The 17107-nt window shown below is 37.3% G+C and overlaps 3 protein-coding genes across 4 annotated transcripts in view; all 3 read right to left on the bottom strand.

Moving 5' to 3' along the window:
* LOC111327008 (exosome complex component RRP43) overlaps positions 1-263 on the bottom strand; it is a 5795-nt gene extending 5532 nt beyond the window's left edge. Inside the window, exons 1-2 of one of the 2 annotated variants that reach the window (XM_022931100.2) lie at positions 205-263; positions 73-109 (exon numbers count right to left, since the gene is read on the bottom strand). In XM_022931100.2, coding sequence (XP_022786835.2) covers positions 73-109; positions 205-221 — 54 coding nt within the window. In that variant the 5' untranslated portion in view covers positions 222-263. The remainder of the gene's footprint in view (positions 1-72; positions 110-204) is intronic. The other variant, XM_088732573.1, reaches the window with a different exon arrangement.
* A 400-nt stretch (positions 264-663) lies between these two features.
* LOC111327337 (SMAD family member 1) lies at positions 664-7106 on the bottom strand. The gene is made up of 4 exons (XM_022931497.2): positions 6516-7106; positions 5067-5234; positions 4558-4668; positions 664-3623 (listed from the first exon to the last, which is right to left on the bottom strand). The coding sequence occupies exons 1-4, from the start codon at positions 6907-6909 to the stop codon at positions 2986-2988; spliced, it is 1311 nt and encodes a 436-aa protein (XP_022787232.1). The 5' UTR covers positions 6910-7106; the 3' UTR covers positions 664-2985.
* A 522-nt stretch (positions 7107-7628) lies between these two features.
* Positions 7629-16155, bottom strand: LOC111327022 (SMAD family member 5). Its single transcript, XM_022931109.2, has 4 exons — positions 15360-16155; positions 14933-15103; positions 9279-9389; positions 7629-9094 (listed from the first exon to the last, which is right to left on the bottom strand). The coding sequence occupies exons 1-4, from the start codon at positions 15760-15762 to the stop codon at positions 8460-8462; spliced, it is 1320 nt and encodes a 439-aa protein (XP_022786844.1). The 5' UTR covers positions 15763-16155; the 3' UTR covers positions 7629-8459.
* Between the last annotated feature and the right edge of the window lie 952 nt (positions 16156-17107).

The raw sequence follows: 17107 nt of genomic DNA, 5'->3' as shown, positions 1-17107 counted from the left end.
AACAATCTATTTTCAAACGCAATTTACGTTCAGCGTGCTTATATATTAAGATTAAACGGAAGATTTGCTCACCAGAAACTGCCTGTAATATTCTAATGGCTGTGCAGTCCTGAAAATTGAATATGCAAAGAGTGAGGTCAGTGTCGACAATTTATTACCAAACGACCAAGAATACTTGAATAAGCACTTGCACAGGACACTCACTTGAAATCGGCCGCCATCTTCTTCAATCTACAAATTACATGACATATATATAAATTCGCTAGTACATGCCGCTGGACAATATCTGGAAACAGGCACACCAATCACACAGGATAGCCAACAATTAATAGAATTTATTTTTGTCTTAGGATTTCTAATCCTGTGTAAAAGTAAGGGTAGGGTTCTGTGTGACAAGTACAATATATATCTTATTAACCAAGCGCGAGGGCCTTACTGGGAGAATATTGGCCCGAGGTCTTGACAGTACGGACCGAGCGCAGCGAGGTCCGTACAAAAATGATATTGACCGGCAATAGAGCATTTTGATTGGTTGATTTTAGTTATTGGCCCTCTTACTGTCCGAGTCGTGTAATAAGAAGTGTTACTGCATAACATCCAAAATACTCAAGTTCTAGGGCACAAACTTTGAAGAAATGTACAAATTACCTTATTCCTCTCATCTGTAATAATTATAATAATGATCATTTATTCAACCTTTTTGCAGCATACACTGAATTACAAGGTGGGTCATTAATTACAAATACTTCTACATTACACCTAAATATAACCATTATAGATATCAGGGCCTTTATATGCTAGCATAATTTTTGGCATAATTTGTGCAAACTGGCATAAATTCTGCCAAGTAGCAATGCTTGTATAATTTGCATATTTTGATAATTATCGGCTCATTTTTGATGCTACAATTTGATCGTCGTTCATCTCTACTCCCAAGCACTTGGTGACATTATTCGATGTTTTAAGTTTTAGTTCAAGTAGTAGCATTTGTAGTTCAATGTGAATCACTGAGCAGCATCTGAAACAATCTGAGCCCAGATCTGGGGTGAACCGGAACCGGAAGTCACATTGTAGGCCATGTATAGTCTAGTACTAGTGCGCACGTTAACATGAACCATGTTTATTTTAATGTCATTGTAGATTTGTTGTGTTTCTTTCTTGTAGACCAATGGCTTCTAATTAAAAAAATGTATTTTTTGGACTTGCAATTTTTTCAAAGAGCATAATTTTCAAAAAAGGGGCTTAATTTGGAAAAAAGAGCATAATATTAGCATAATTTCACCAAAAAGAGCAATGCTACTAGCATATTATGCTACTTTTACTAGCACAACCTATAATTTAAATTAATTTAATTTAACCCAATGACGCCTGTGCCGCCCGTAACTTCTAGAGCGCTATTTTCATTCAATGATCAACAGTGCCTATAAAGGCCTACTCCCATCTCAACGCAGAAGTGGTCGCTTTTTTTTTTTTCATTTAATTCATTTTCAACTTACCACAGAAATCATACATTTACAATTGCATGAGAAGAAAACTTTATACAGTACATTACATGGTATATGATTTGAATTCAAAAGTTAGTCATTATATGTTAAATAAGCATAATTTGCTTAGTTTTACAAGATAAGTACTTCGTCATTTCACTTAAGACAACAACATTGTTATTATAAATTGTATCATAGGGGTACCCCTCCCCCCCTTGGGGTCATTTTGTGGGGTTTGGACTTAAACTGACAACATCATCCTTTCAGCCACTTGGCCTTGCTGCCTTCTAACATTAATTCTTCAAGTATAATTTCTTGACTAAACCATTTAAGTAACATTTCACCAGTGTTTTGATTATAAATGTATTTACGAGGTTAACTAATTACAAGAATTCTAATTATATGTAATTTTGTTGGTTTGTTAATCAGTTAACCAGGGTGTAATAATTTCTTCTCTTTTTTTTTTTTTTTTCGATATAAGATCAAAATAATATGTTGCTCAAGAAAACATCTGTGCCGGATGGTTAAAAGTTCACTGGACTGGAGTTTGAGAGGTCCTGGCCGAGTCATTGTGTTGTGTTCTTGGGCAAAACACTTTACACTCACAGTGCCTCTCTCCACCCAGGAATGTACATGGGTCCTGCCAAATTGCCAGGGAGACCCAATGAAATGCTAGTGGGATACCTTGATATGGACTAGCATTCCCACCAGGGGAAAGTGGTGATACTCCTGGTGATACTACCGTTTTATACATGAGCCTCTGGCTCGGGCAATTGGGCAACCATGCCTCACGTTAGACAATAAACTTTGATTGAATTGAACTTAATGCTATTTAAACTTGGATAAGCTCCGGCTTGGTGGGCCACTTTGCTCAAGTACAGAATTACTTTATTTTTTTTTTAACCAGGAAACATCCATACCCACCCTATAGTAATTACTTCTTACTAACAAATAATTGCAAGCATAATCAAAAGCAAACACTCCTTTCCTATTGATATACTCAATATGAGCTATCTTCAGCTACTGTTAAAGAACTCAGCATTCTCAAACTTCCCACATGTCTGACCAGAAACAAAGAAAAGAACTTTGATTGTCAACATATCTGATTGGAAAAGAATACACCACTCAAGCAGGCAGACATTTACAAAAGGGGAAGCTACACGACCCAACTATGTCCGCAGTGGAAAAGGGGGGGAGGGGTAGAAGAATTTCGTTAGAATCAGGGATAGTTTTAAAAACCAAAACTTCATTCATACCGGTGCATACATATTTCCCCCTTAACTCCCAGGATCTGATTGTTATTTCTCTCCTCTAGCCTCTACACATTTCCTTATTAATTAGTTACAAGGATTTGGTGTTAGATCAGGAAAAGTTCTACTTGATAAGCTTGAGTACCCTCATTACCTGTTTGCTGGATAATTTACAGAGATTATAAGGAGAAGTTTCATGTGGATCACTTCTGGGAGTTAGAGGTTAAACAAAATATAAGATTATGTAGTGATTAATCAAATGAGTTTGTTGAATTCATTCCTTCTGTATTCATCTGAGTCAGCACCTTGTCAAGCCACTGCAGAGGACCTCGCAGATGAATTTCAATCCAGCATGGTGTACTTGTAACATCTTGGCGGTGATACTCGGCCCCCCAGCCTTTGACAAAACTCAGGCGAATAGAACACATTTTTACCAAATCGTACACAGCCTTAAAATCATAATTAACAGACTGAGAAAGCAGCTGAGCAAACTCTTGGTTGTTGAAAATTTTCAAGGTACAGCCTGATGGAATCTTACACACTGTTGTAGGGTGAAAACCATGGCTGTTGTTACAATTTCTACTTTGCACAAAGATGGCAGAGTCACTGAGGCATTCAGCAAAAACCTCTCCACCCACATAGTACAGATGTACACCTTTTCCAATATGTCGTCTTGTGCTCTCAATGGTTGAGTTACGACTGACATTGGTTAACAGACCTAAACAGAATCTTTCCGAGTTTCTGGTGTTTGGATCTGTGAATCCATCCACCATAATACTGTTACGATATGCATGGAACTGATCTCCAACTCTATTGTTCAGCTCATAGTATGAGATAGAACACCACGATATTGGTTCTTGATAGCTCACTGGAGTAACATGAGATAAATCTGCAAAAAAGTCAATTAAAATTTGCCCAAAATTAATCTCCCATTTACAACTCAATTTCTATCCATGAGGCCAGGTTACATGCCCCAACTTTTCATGAACTGATCCCCAAGATCTGATTGTTAGTTCTCTCCTCTACCTGCTACACATTTCCTTGTTTATTAGTTTTGGAGAGTTTGGTGTGTGACAACTTCTACCTGATAAGTTTGAGTATTCTCATTACCTGTTTGCTGGATAATCAATGGATTTTACAGAGAGAATTAAGCTACATGTAAATCACCTCTGGGGGTTTAAGGGTTAATTTGAATTTGGACTGATCCAAATTTTAAAAGTACCCAACTGTATATTCAGATACAATGGAACCTCGATTTAATGAACCTCCTCCACATAACAAAATCCTTGGTATAATGAATGATACTTTAGTTTCAGCCCAGCCAAAGTTACAATACAATGTATGTGACAGAACCTTGAGATAATGAACCCTCAATATAACAAATCAATTTCCCCAGTCCCTTGGCACTTTGTTAAATCAAGGTTCCACTGTACTTAGCTTAAACAACAGTCATTGCTTTTTACAAAAACAATTTCAGAAAAACAGCATATTCAAAATAAGTCAATTACCCATTAATTTGGTTTGGCCTATAGAATAATAAAATAGAACATGTAAAGACATTCCAAAGGCTATACAAACTCATATTATTAATTCCCCTTAGGTGCCCAGTTTTCAATAAAACTTTTCATCTACTTTATATTTAATATTTGGTTCAGCTCATGGAAAGTTTGATGTTTCAAATGGGCTTTAATTAGAGCAAAAAGGAACACTTTCTTAACATTTGGAGGACTTAACCTTCACGTGAGTTGTAAGCAAAATAAAGAAGATGTAATGGCCATAAATGACTGTCATTTATCAGTGACAAAAATACATTGTTGACTTACATGGTTGGTTCACCATTGTTGGCAGAGATCCAACAACATCCACATCCATAGTATTTGGGTCCGTGGGACATGGGGATTCTGCATCCTCAGATATATAACTTTTTGGTGACTCTAAGTAAAGAGAAAATAGCTGCACTTTACACTATACATTTTAGAGGTATTTGCCAAAAGTCTCTCAGCAGTTTTATAATCAATGTCAAATTCTCTTCTGGTTGTTGGTGCAAACAGTAGGTACTGTAATTTAGAAGGAGAATTTATCCATGTATTGTTACAGTCATCTTCTCACAGTTTATTTGCTACATGGTTGGAGTTATAGGTCATCGTATGATCCCACACCCCCACTAAGTGGGGGATGTGATAGGGGAGAAATGGAGCTCAACAGATGTTAATAAGAGTGGGTTGGTCTTGATTCTCCTCCCAACAAATCTTGTCATGAATCCAATGGAGTCTTGGTAAAAAATGGTTAACTAAAAGAAAGATGTCTTAAAATGAGGGAAAAGTATAGTTACCTGCCACATACATGTTCGTTCTGCCCTCGGGCCTTTGCGCTTGTTGTTTGAATGGGAAACAAGCATTGTATGGCAATGGAGGCTCAGCTGCACTTTGAAATGAGGGTGGTAAAGGTGGTGGAGGTTTTGGGTATTCACTTTGCCGTGGCACCAACACTGGAGGTAAAACTGGGAGAATAAGAACATTAAATAATTAGAGCTTAGAGACTGATTGTAAGAGGGGCAGTGGTCCGAGGGTTTGTGAGAGAAACCATGGATTACCAACAGGTCTGTTAATTCATGACTTGGTAGGCTCATTGTGTTGTTTTGTGAGACCAGACTCTTTACTCTGTCAGTGCCTCTCTCATACAAGTATAAATTGTACTGGAGAACTGTCAGGGGTACATGAGGAGAATTGTGCTCAGGGGTAAGCTGTAATAGATTAGCATATACTCCAAGCAATATATCTCAAGCTGCTTGTTTGTGGAGATTAACTGAAAAGATGGATGGCTGGGAATTTGGTAAGGGAAAGAGAGGAGGGGAAAGAAGAGTGAGGGAAATAAAAGCTTATGACAAAGAAACAAGAGAGTGTGTAAGATAAAACAATCTGGCAGGAGTAGGTAGTCTGCTTCAAGTGTATTCCATTCTTATCATTTGCTTGTAGTTATAGCTTTTGTTTGCCAAAAAGGACATTTCCCTGGTGTACGTAGCACCACTCCCCCTCCCTGTTTCCTTCATTGATCTCTTTTAATCATGGTGTTTATTGTCAAAACATTATTTGCTAACACATTTTGGTATAATTTCCGAGCTGAGCAAAGAGTTTCAAGCAATCTGATTGGTCAAGCGGTTCCTTATAAACCACTATATATAAACCGCTCCACGCAGTTTATATAAAATGTTAAAAGAAAATGTTCATAAATGTTACTAAAATGTTATTATTTTAGAAGTTTCTCTGTTCTTCAGCTCTGAAATTATACTAAAACAATTATTCGCCTCAGCTTCGGTGAAAATTGTCGAATAATCCCCTCGACTTCATCTCGGGGATTATTTGATGATATTCACCTTGCCTTTGGGGAATAATTGTTAAATGCAAGTTAATGAAAAAGCAAATGCAAAAATTTTGATGGCATTTGACAACCACTCTGTATGCATGGTCATCATTTAAGCTGTGGATCAATATTTAACCTGTCTGCATTGCAATTAATGATTGTGATTCTGCAAAAAATAAGACCCATTAAAGAAACTAGGGGGGTATAAATAGCATACAAATAAATAGTTTCAATGTATAATTTTTGACTACTTTGCACCTTTGATTTTAAAAAAAAAAAGAAGAAAATGAGAATAAGATAAGTAATGTTGAGCAGGCTTTTGGACCAGATCTAAAAAAATAGAAAAATACACGTCAAACAAATGAAAAGAACATGTCAAGACATTTAATCTTAATTAATCTAAATTTTCAAGCTCTCTCACCTGGAGTCTCCACTCGACTGTAATGGAAAGGATTGATACAAACTTCTTTCTTTTTCAACCCAAAACCATATTCGCAACAATCCAGTGCCTTTAATTCGTGAGGACTCTGGAGATCGGGCCATCGCCAAACACGGCAGTAAATAACATGGGGTAGTCCTTTCTTATGACGAACTTGAATTCGTCCATCGGTGCCTCGAGGGAGAGTTACGCATTGTGATGGTTGATTCGGATTGGAAAGCGCTTTCTCAAGCTCCTCCATGGCACCTTTCTTCTTCTTGAGCCTTCTAGCAAGGTACGAAATTGCAATTTCAGCCCACTTTTCCTCCTCGTCGCCTTGCTTCCAACCAAGTATTCTCTTAACAGCAGGGTGCGCGAACGAAAACAGTGTAGACATATCCGAATTGCTACTCGACGGTTTGCCACCGTAGTCTATGCGTTAAAATAAAACAATTATAAAAGCTATTGCGTAGGTCCTTCGACGCCTGTTTCTTTTCCTTTTGAAGTTTAATAAAGAAAGAAGAACTGCAGCAACTTGAACGTCACCCTTCCCTATCAACTCGATCGTAAACTGAAGTGTTTACGTCGTAGACAGATGTCTACGTCAAAGTAATATGCAAATGATTTACTTGGGAGGGGAGGTTGGGAGTTCACAAACAATGTAACAAAGCGAGGAACTTTCTTCTTTTGATCTTTCTGCTCTGTTTATGCCAAAAAAAAAAGAAAATTCCTGCAAAGATTCCCAAGTATTTTTTTCTAGTACCACCCATTGACTTTCCCCTGCATTTTCTAAGAGGGTAGAGAACAAGTTCTATGGACAAATCCCCCAAGTACTCTAATTAGTATCCACTTCCAAATAATACTACAACAATTTTATACGCTCGACACATCAACGCGTAGGAAATAACGCGAGGACGATTCATAAGAAAAAATCGCGTTAAGGAGGGCTTTGCACAATTGAAATCCCTCAGAAATTCATGTACAGATGACTACTTTGTCACAAACTCAAAGGGGTTGATGGGCGTGGTATAGAAGTTGGGTGTAATCCATTATTAATCCCATGTTGACACAACAGGTCATATATAATTGCCTCGAAGTAGACGTACTTTTTAAAAATTTCATCCACGAAAAGATTACTTTATTTCATCTCTGTTACAGCAGTTGTTACTTATCACTACTAAACATGCCTTTCACCAAAAGCAGCTGCTGTTGCATTTTACTACTTCTCACTAACTTACAAGGAATTCTCTGACACCTAATAGGGAAAGATATTAGTTAGATCTTTGGAGTGAAAAGGTTAAGCTTTCGCCCCCACCCTCCCCACCTCCAGAATGATACACTACTAAATTTTCCTCAAGATATCACTATTTTGTAAAGCAGATACTAATGCAAAGGGTAACAGAAACATTCTCTAAACTAAAGGCTTCCACCTGTATGAAACCACTACTGTATAAACTTATAGGCAAAGAGATGAGCTGCATTAAAAAAAAGATGAAATTACCATCAGACCAAGGGAGGTAATAGTAAACCAAACGTAGTATTCAAACATAAACCAGAAGATAGTACATTTTTAATATGCATTCATAATGAGACAAGAAATGTTTTTCATATAACAAGGCAGAGTAATAATATATTTTCTTTTGTTAGGATAAAGAGAACTTTGATTTGAATCAAAAAGTATGGAATATGTATAATATGAACAACTATTATGTTTACTCTTTGCAAGCAGTGCTCCTTAACTTGGGAGAAAACTTGCTCATCAAAAGCCTGAATTTTAGGTCTCTATGGATTTAGCAAAATAGTGCAACTACACAATTATACAGGAGCAAATAAAGTTTTGAACACTGATTCATAAACTGCTTTCAAAGCCAACAGCATAAACCCAACATCCCAAATAAAACGATGCCACTTAGGCGCAGTGTTACCAAATTAACTTCACTCAAGTTCTCAGGAAACAGAAGAAATTGGATTTCGAGGTGACCCCATCTGAATCAACACCTTGTCAAGCCACTGCAAGGGACCATGCAGATGGATTTCAATCCAGCACGGTGTACTGGTAACATCTTGGCGGTGATACTCAGCTCCCCAGCCTTTGACAAAACTCAAGCGAATAGAGCACATCTTCGTCAACTCATACACTGCCTCATAACCATAATTGACAGATTGTGAAAGCAACTGGGCAAATTCTTGGCTGTTGAAAATTTTAAGGGTGCATGTTGAAGGAATCTTGCACACTGTTGTTGGATGAAAGCCGTGAATGTGGTTACAATTTCTACTCTGCACAAAGATTGCAGAGTCACTGAGGCATTCAGCAAAAACCTCTCCACCAACATAATACAGATGCACTCCTTTACCAATATGTCGTCTTGTACTTTCAATGGTCGAATTGCGATTAACATTAGACAAGAGACCCAAACAGAATCTCTCGGAGTTTGCTGTGTTAGGATCTGTGAATCCATCTACAAAGATGCTGGTTGAGCTTGCCTGGAACTGTTCACCAACTCTGTTATTCAGCTCATAGTAAGAGACAGAACACCATGAAGACGGCTCTTGGTAATTAACTGGGGTTACATGGCGCAAATCTGTAAACAAAAAATAGCACAAAAATGTTGAAATGTTATGGAGACTTAAAAGTTAAGTTTGCTAACCTCTAGAATGCATTATCACAGTGTAATATTGTGTTTAGAATATTCTAATTAACAAATACCTTGCAAAACTGTAAAATGGTAGAGTGAGAAAATTCTGAGATTCCTGGTTTTTACTAACCTGTCTGTGGTGATACAGCTGGTGGGGAGTTCACATTATCTACTTCCATGGCATTTGGGTCAACAGGACGAGGAGATCCACCATCTTCAGACATGTAGCCTGTAGGTGTGTCTACAACAGAAATGTTCCTAGTTAGAAATTCAGTTACTGCGAAAAGGGAGGACATTAACAAAGGCCTGGACACCAACTAAGAGTCCAAAACCAAATGGTCAATCCTGAACCCACCAGGAGTTTTACCACAGGCTCTTCCCGATGATTGGAAGCCAATCCCTCCAAGGTTACCCCCCTTCCCCACCTCTCAGCATTTTTTTCACCATTCCCTGGCAGTTTTCCAGTACTCACTTATACTCCTGGGACTGGGTTGTTCAAAGCTGGGTTTAACATATTCCAGGCAAAGCCTGTTAACAAGCCAGGTGGCCCATCGGGCCAGTGCTTAAATCCAGTTTCCGTAGCATGAAGCAACTAGGAGTATTTCTACTCCCCCCTGGATGGAATGCTAGTCCATCACAGGGTTACCCCAAGCATTAAATTTGCTAGTACCTAATTTGTACTCCTGGGCAAAGAGAGGCACTGTGAGAGGAAAGTGCTTTACCTAAGAACACAACACAATGTCCCTGGCCAGGGCTCGAACCTAGACCACTCGATCAGGAGTCGAGTGCACTAACCATGAGGCCACTGTGCCTCCACAACATAATCCAAGGTTAATGCGAGTTTTCATATCAGATCTGAAAGCTTTTAAAGAAAATTCAGTAGAACTCTTCCTGTCTACAAAGTGATTATTGAATGCTCTTAAAGAATAGAGAAAATTATTCCAAAAAAGCTTTTGAACAAAGAAATAAAGAAACCCAGATTCAAATTAAGCCCTGGGTTAACATTTATTGACATTTGCACAACTAAGCCCTGGGCCAGTTTGATCAAAGCACACTTAGCTAACTGTGGGTCAGCTAACAACTTTTCATTCAGTTTGAAGTTTTGCACATAGTTTTAATCATATCCAGTATTTACCCGTGTATATGTTGTAGTTCAATTTTATCCTTGGTTCAAATTTTATTTTCCTTTGTTTCAAACTTATTATCATACATTAACATGACCGAGAACAAAGGAAAATAAAATTTGAACCAAGGATAAAATTGAACTACAACATATGTGCCAACCTTTTATGACTGGAAAAATCAGACCAAAAACTCACCCCTGATTTCTACACGAGTCATATACAAAGACCTCACCCAAGCAATCCAAGAAATTGGCATTACAATTGCCTGAAGTCCATTAGGAAAACTGAGTTTACAAAACCAGTTCTAATTTTGTTTGAGTTTCATCAGTTTTCAGCACGTTCTTCATCAACAAAAAAGTTTGAAATGATAAAATTGATGTGTAGAGCCGACATTTTTCCTTACAGCTTTGCTACTGTTTACAATGCTGAATTCTCTTTTTCATCAAATGATTACAACAGCTTAGTGACCTGGTAAATGCTACTTTCTCACGCAGTCTTGTTTGTTATGCACATGGACCAATTGTGATATTGTAACCAAAGGCTTGTTATGCTTGTTATGCAAATCTTTTGTTTTCTTTGTTGTTTGCAACCAGAAAAGGACCAATGACATTGTAACTACAGGTTAATAAGAAAACAAAACCTACTTGTAAGTGTTTTAGGTTACATTGTTAACAAGGTCTCAACCACATGTCTTATCACCTGATTACGAGTTTATGAAGATGTCTTCAAAACGTATGAAATATTCAGCTAAGTTTAAGTTTCAAGTCTTCAAGTTCACACAGGAGTCAAACAACTGTGCAGCAGGCCATGAATTCTGTGTCAACGAAAAGTTAGTTTATGATTGGCAGAAGCAAGTCGAGAAACTTAAGTGTGTGTTAAGAACAAATGCAGCAACTGTGGGAAACAGTGCTGGTGGCCCAAGTTTATTTATTTATTTATTTTATTTATAATAACTTCATTCGCCTAAATAATAAGATAATAATAATAATAATAATACAGACAGATAACAATAGAAATAACATCGAGATGCAAAAAGGCAAAAAGGGTCAAGCCAGAGAGGAACTAAATTCTCATTGACGGCAGCCCCCAGAATAAAAGCAATATGCAATAAAAATAAAACTAAAATGTAAAGGTAAAAATTATTGAAAAAACAAGTTAATTGATAAATGGATATTGGTGCAATATCATTGATATTATTTAAAAATGTGTTCTTTAAAGTTAAAAGACAAGCTTCTCTTTTGGATTAAAGAGCAAAGGCAGAGTAGTTACATTGTCACCTGAATATCGTATCTGCTTAATTTAAATTGTGATGTAAACAAGCACTACTAAACTTCACAGCACACTGTTACATTTTGCTTTGCAGTTTTTCTTTTTAATAGACCTCTTTAGCTTCCTGATCACATGGTGTGAAATGGGTAAACAAAACATTCAAGATGGCGGATTCTCATTGTTGAGCTAGAGTCACACTGGTTAAAATCCTTGAAAAAAGTCCCTAAGGTATCTTCAATTACTATTGAAAAACACTTGACAGGCTGTGGAAAAAAAGAGGTTGGCGAGAAAGGCTATAAATTCTTTACAGATAATTACATACATAATGTTTTTCTCAAAGAGGACGATCTGGAGCCAAAGGAAAAGCAAAGCTCCTCACGCAGTGAACATTACATTGAAAAGAGAAGCTGGAAGAGTAATTGTTATCGAAGCAAAATTTTCATGTAAAGCTGGGTAAGTCCCAATAACTAAGGTAGACAATATACTCTCACTGTGGTGCTAAACATTGTTTATGCATTAATGACTCTAATCATTAATACAGCAGACGTGGAAGACATTATGACTGTACTGTGTAAATCACACTGATCTCGTGGCAAAACTTGTGGCCCCTCAACTACCTTGCCAACTAGTCACTGCACTCACTGGGTTGTATTTCATGACTGGAATACATTTACATCTTACGCAGATTACACTGTGTATGTTAGATGCAGGATTTATATGCTTCTGTATTGAAAATCAAATAATTTGGTGGTACATTTTTAAATCTGTACTATAACTGATCCAGTATATGATATTCTTTCTCTTTCCACCTGGAAGTACAAATTTTAAAATCCCTTGAAATTTCTTATAGCTATTAAACGCAGTTAGATGATTGAAATAATTCTCTTCTCATGCTTGTGTATCGGCTAGATCAAACAGAACTCTCAGTGAAAATCTGTGATCGCACGGAATCTCCACATTAACTTGAGTAGCTTTGGAAACGAAATCTTCTTCATACGTTAAATCGAATTTCCCCTCACCCCCTGAAGCAGTGTCAGTTAGCTCCGATTCTAGGATGGCATTAAGCTCTTCCATCTGTTTTTTCTTCTCTGGAAGTGATCGCTCGGGATTTGTTTTCAACTAAGTGAACAATGATGGGCAAGCTACAGCTTTCAGTCTTCTCGATTTTGTGGCAAAGCACACAAAATCTTCTCATCGGAAATGCTCCGAAAAAACTTTGGTATCTGCCGAAACCTTGAAATCTTTTTTTAGGATCTCTTTTAATTCTTGAAATCCATATACCTTGAAATGAAACAGTAACAAGTTTTAGCAGCTGATCAATCTCATCAAAGATGTCAAGAAACTGACTTTGGATCATCTATATTTTTAAAAGCTACCAAATTTCGCTTACCTTAATGAGTTATTTATCACTGGGAAAACCATGAAAAGATAATCCTTTGTTAGTGGAGTTACTGTAGCAATTATGCACACAGCAGTAATGCACCATTATTGAAAACTGATACTTTACATCTCTTGAAAGCGCATTTGTTTACCATTTCGAATCACGTGATCACTCTATGACATATGAAGCTAAAGAGGTCTATTCACCCTGTTTTCATTTCATTCTCAGAAATTAGAGATCAACCATTTCCAAAACTCTTTCGGTCTGAATTTTTATTTAACTAGAAATGATGAAAAATCCAATTTTTGACCTTGAAAATGGGGGATTGACTTATACATGGGTTCAACTTGTACATGGGTAAATACAGTATATTTAAATATATATTTTTTAAGCTAAGGTAAACTTTCATGAAACATAAGCCTTAATACACACTTTTTTAAAGAGAAATCAAGGAAAATTTTAACTTTTAATCCTGAATTATTGCTGAACATTTTTCAAACCAGGGCCTGGGTAGAAAGAGATACTGTGGGAAATAAAGTATTTTGCCTGAGAACATGATTACATGATTATGCCAGAGCTTGGAACAGAACCTCTTCATCCGAACACTACTGTGACTGTGGGATTGCCAGATGAGGTCAGGAAATTATCAAAAAGACCAGAGACAATCTATGAACAAACAGTTTTTCAAAATCTAAAAAAATCTTGAAAACAAGAGTACATTATTATGTGCACATTGATTGTTATGTTGAAAGAACTTCCTTTAATCGTCACACAGATCAAATGTTACTTTTATTCATTAAAAGATACCTCCATTATAGGAACACATTAAAATATTACGAATTCTTAGATGTGGGGTTAGTTAGAAGAGTTGTGTTGTGGGGTTGTGGAGAGTTTAATCAAACAGTGCAAAACTGAAATATTACTTTTTATGTATCAGTTCCAACATTACTACTCCGAAAAAAAAGTTATCATCTGCTCGAGTATTGCGTAGATAAAGACAATATCAGACTCTTCAAGACTGTCTACAACAACAACATCGCTAGCCTGGTTGACCACCTATTGATATCGAAAATGCCCACACACATTAATCTCAAAGTACAAAAAATTGGTGGTTTAAAAAAATAAACATTTTATACAAGTTCATTGACTTAAACTGCACACTGCCAAAAGAGAAACCTCTTAATGAATAACGCCCATAAAATCCTGGGAATCACACAAGTCTAATCTGATTTTAATGCTCTGGATGCCTTCATAAAAGGCGACAGTCTCTTTCTTTTACAATTCACCACTATAAAATGGATTTCCTGTTTGAAGTTTAAATATAAATTTCGCAAGGTAGAAAAACAAAACAAATCAAGTCGTAGTAACCAGCAACAAGCACTTGTACAACAAGGTGCAAATCTTTCACAAGAAATATTAAATTTCCTTTTCCCCCCCGCAAATATTTGACAAACAAAATGTTGGCCGTGTTGTAATTTTGACTCAACAGCGTCACCAAACTAAACGTTAAAATGTTTATGTCCCGAGGCATATATTATCTGATTATGTCAACGCAGCAAAGTTATATAAAATCCTAAATTATGATATCCAAACAAAATTCATTTACCAACATGCATATGTGCAAGGAGAGGAGAGTTCTAAAATTTACACGTTGAATATTTTTTGATTTCATAGCAATCTTCTTCACTCCCACATGCCAAATATAGACATAGAGGAGTAAATATCACTTCTATAATTCAACTTTATCATTTCTTCTTTGGCGGAATGTCTGCTAAAATCCCAACCCTAATATTAGCTATTTAAAAGCAAACACGTGCAAGGTCCATTTTCGGGAATAGATAAAAGCCTTACGAGGGAAGTATCGAAATGTTGCTAAAAAGTTGCATTTGTATGTGTTACTAGGAAAAAGAACCAGTTCATATATCGAATATTGCACCTGCGCGATAGGAAAAAAAGAACAAAATGGTGCAAATCTGAGAAATAGTAAAACAAATAAGAATCTTTCATCACCTGGCATATCAAAGGTGTTTGCACTGTGATCGAGTTGATTTTGTCGATTTTGGAATGGAAAAGAAGCATTGTAAGGCATCGGTGGGTCATCGGCGCTTCGGAATGGAGAAGGCAACGGTGGAGGAGGCCTTGGATATTCGCTCTGCCTCGGAACAAGAACTGGTGGTAATACTATGGAAAAAAATGAACGGAAAAATGTCAGCTTGCGTTGATCCATTCATACGAGTGAAAAATGTTTCCGTGCGCTAAACTTCGCCTACGAAACATCTTGATCAGCTGATTAAACGAACAAACGATTCTAAACATTGAAGGGAAAAAGTACAAAGAACATGAATAGCCCAATAAATCGCGAGACACTTAAGTACTTCAAAGCTCTGAGGCACTTTTTTTTTTACAATAATAACTAAAGCTGTCTGTCTCGTCTCACCTGGGCTTTCTACACGTCTGTAGTGGTAGGGATTAATACAGACTTCTTTCTGCTTTAGCCCAAAGGCATATTCACAGCAATCTAAAGGCTTTAACTCGTGATGGCTTTGAAGATCGGGCCATCGCCAAACGCGACAGTAGATTACATGCGGCAGACCCTTTCGGTGAGAGACTTGAAGGCGACCATCCAAACTGCGCGTGATTGTGACACATTTCGAAGGTTGTCCAGGGTTGGACAAAGCTTTCTCCAGCTCTTCCAAGGCGCCCTTTTTCTTTTTAAGCTTTTTAACCAGAGACTCAATGGCTTTTTCAGCCCATTTTTCCTCCTCGTCGCCTTGCTTCCAGCCAAGGAGTCTTTTCACGGCAGGAGGGGTGAACGAAAACAGCGAGGCCATCGTAGTCATCTTGTCCACTTTTTTCGTTACTCTGAGTGCTTATTCGTCGGTTTTCGTTCAGTAACACGCTAGCACTGAAACAATTCAACGAACGAACTTGCAAATCTCAGCTAAGCGCAGTAGATAGTGGAGTTCAGCGGCCCAAACATATACTGTGAACACCAATCCTTACAACTCGAACTATCAAATGTTTCAATGGCGCCTCAGTGGCGACGCGTTTAGTGAATAAACAGCCGCGCCACACTGGCGACAAATGTTGGCCTTTGGCTTTTTTCAAACCGTACAATTCGATTAACGGCGAACAAAAACCAAGTAGAGGAACATATACGGTCTACGAAACACGTAAACAACTCAATACTCTCTGTCAAATAGTATTCTTTCCTCAAAGAGCAAGCCCAAGATAGTGTGACGTCACATTACTGGCGACATCCTGTCTAAGAGTCTGACACTGTGACGAGCTGACAACAGAATACAGAAATTTTTAGCTGGGAGGGGAGGGAGTAAGAGAGGTTATTACTCACATCTAAAAAGTATTTTTATCTGTTTTGATCCATATAATATTATATCTAAATGGTAGAAAGAACCAAAATTTTGCAATATCCTTATTTTTATATGCACAGTTATTCTCTAAGTTGCTATACATTCAAGGACGAATCACAACCTCTCCCTGACCCGTAAAGAATGACAAACGCGTGTCAAGCTCCTGTCTTTGACTCACAAAAAGCACGCGAACTTTTCAATGCCTATTTTTGAAATCGTTGTTTCTAAAACGGGAAGTAATATTTGTGATTGAATCAATTTTGTTGATCTTCAAATTGAGCAATATTCTAAAGAAACTTTAAACATCTCAATTTGAGAAAATGACCAAAAGAATGTTCTTGAAGGGTAACCGGAAGCAGCGGAGTACTGTCACTCAATGACTTCCGGTATCGCGTCTGAATACTGTCGAAACTAAAGATAACTAAATAAAATGAGAAACGAAGAATGGATGGGGAAAATTTCTTGATGGTTGACGCCATTCGGTATCGGAAATTACCAATATGTTTTTATTCATTCAAACAACAATAAAACAAAACATTATGATACCACGGGGTTTCTGGCGGAGTTTGTGGCGCCAAGCAGTTACGAATGATACAATTGAATGAGAGACCGAAAACTTAGCAAATGGGGTCTAGTTGTAAGACACAAAAGGACTCATTTATGTTATCTTTGAAAAGACTAATTTGTAATCTGTGTAGAGAGATAAAATGAATTGTTTACCTTAGCGATCGGATTGTTTTAATACGCCAAATCACGTACAGTGTAGTTACTTTTCGCTTCCGAAAGTCAAATTTGGATTGCGGTTTTGGCAGAT

The sequence above is a fragment of the Stylophora pistillata genome, chromosome 9, assembly GCF_964205215.1.
Source record: "Stylophora pistillata chromosome 9, jaStyPist1.2, whole genome shotgun sequence".
NCBI classification, from domain to species: domain Eukaryota; kingdom Metazoa; phylum Cnidaria; class Anthozoa; order Scleractinia; family Pocilloporidae; genus Stylophora; species Stylophora pistillata.
This window is presented reverse-complemented; position numbering and strand designations above follow the sequence as displayed.

Bases quoted from the DNA above. Each gene is read 5' to 3' on its own strand.
- LOC111327337 (XM_022931497.2), bottom strand. From the start codon at position 6,909: ATGTCTACACTGTTTTCGTTCGCGCACCCTGCTGTTAAGAGAATACTT. The intron at 5,235-6,515 runs GTGAGAGAGCTT...TTATTCTCCCAG, and splicing joins CAGTCGAGTGGAGACTCCAG to TTTTACCTCCAGTGTTGGTG. The intron at 3,624-4,557 runs GTAAGTCAACAA...ACTTTTTTGCAG, and splicing joins AACAATGGTGAACCAACCAT to ATTTATCTCATGTTACTCCA.
- LOC111327022 (XM_022931109.2), bottom strand. From the start codon at position 15,762: ATGACTACGATGGCCTCGCTGTTTTCGTTCACCCCTCCTGCCGTGAAA. The intron at 15,104-15,359 runs GTGAGACGAGAC...TTTTTTCCATAG, and splicing joins CAGACGTGTAGAAAGCCCAG to TATTACCACCAGTTCTTGTT. The intron at 9,390-14,932 runs GTGATGAAAGAT...TTTCTGTTGTAG, and splicing joins AAACACCTTTGATATGCCAG to ACACACCTACAGGCTACATG.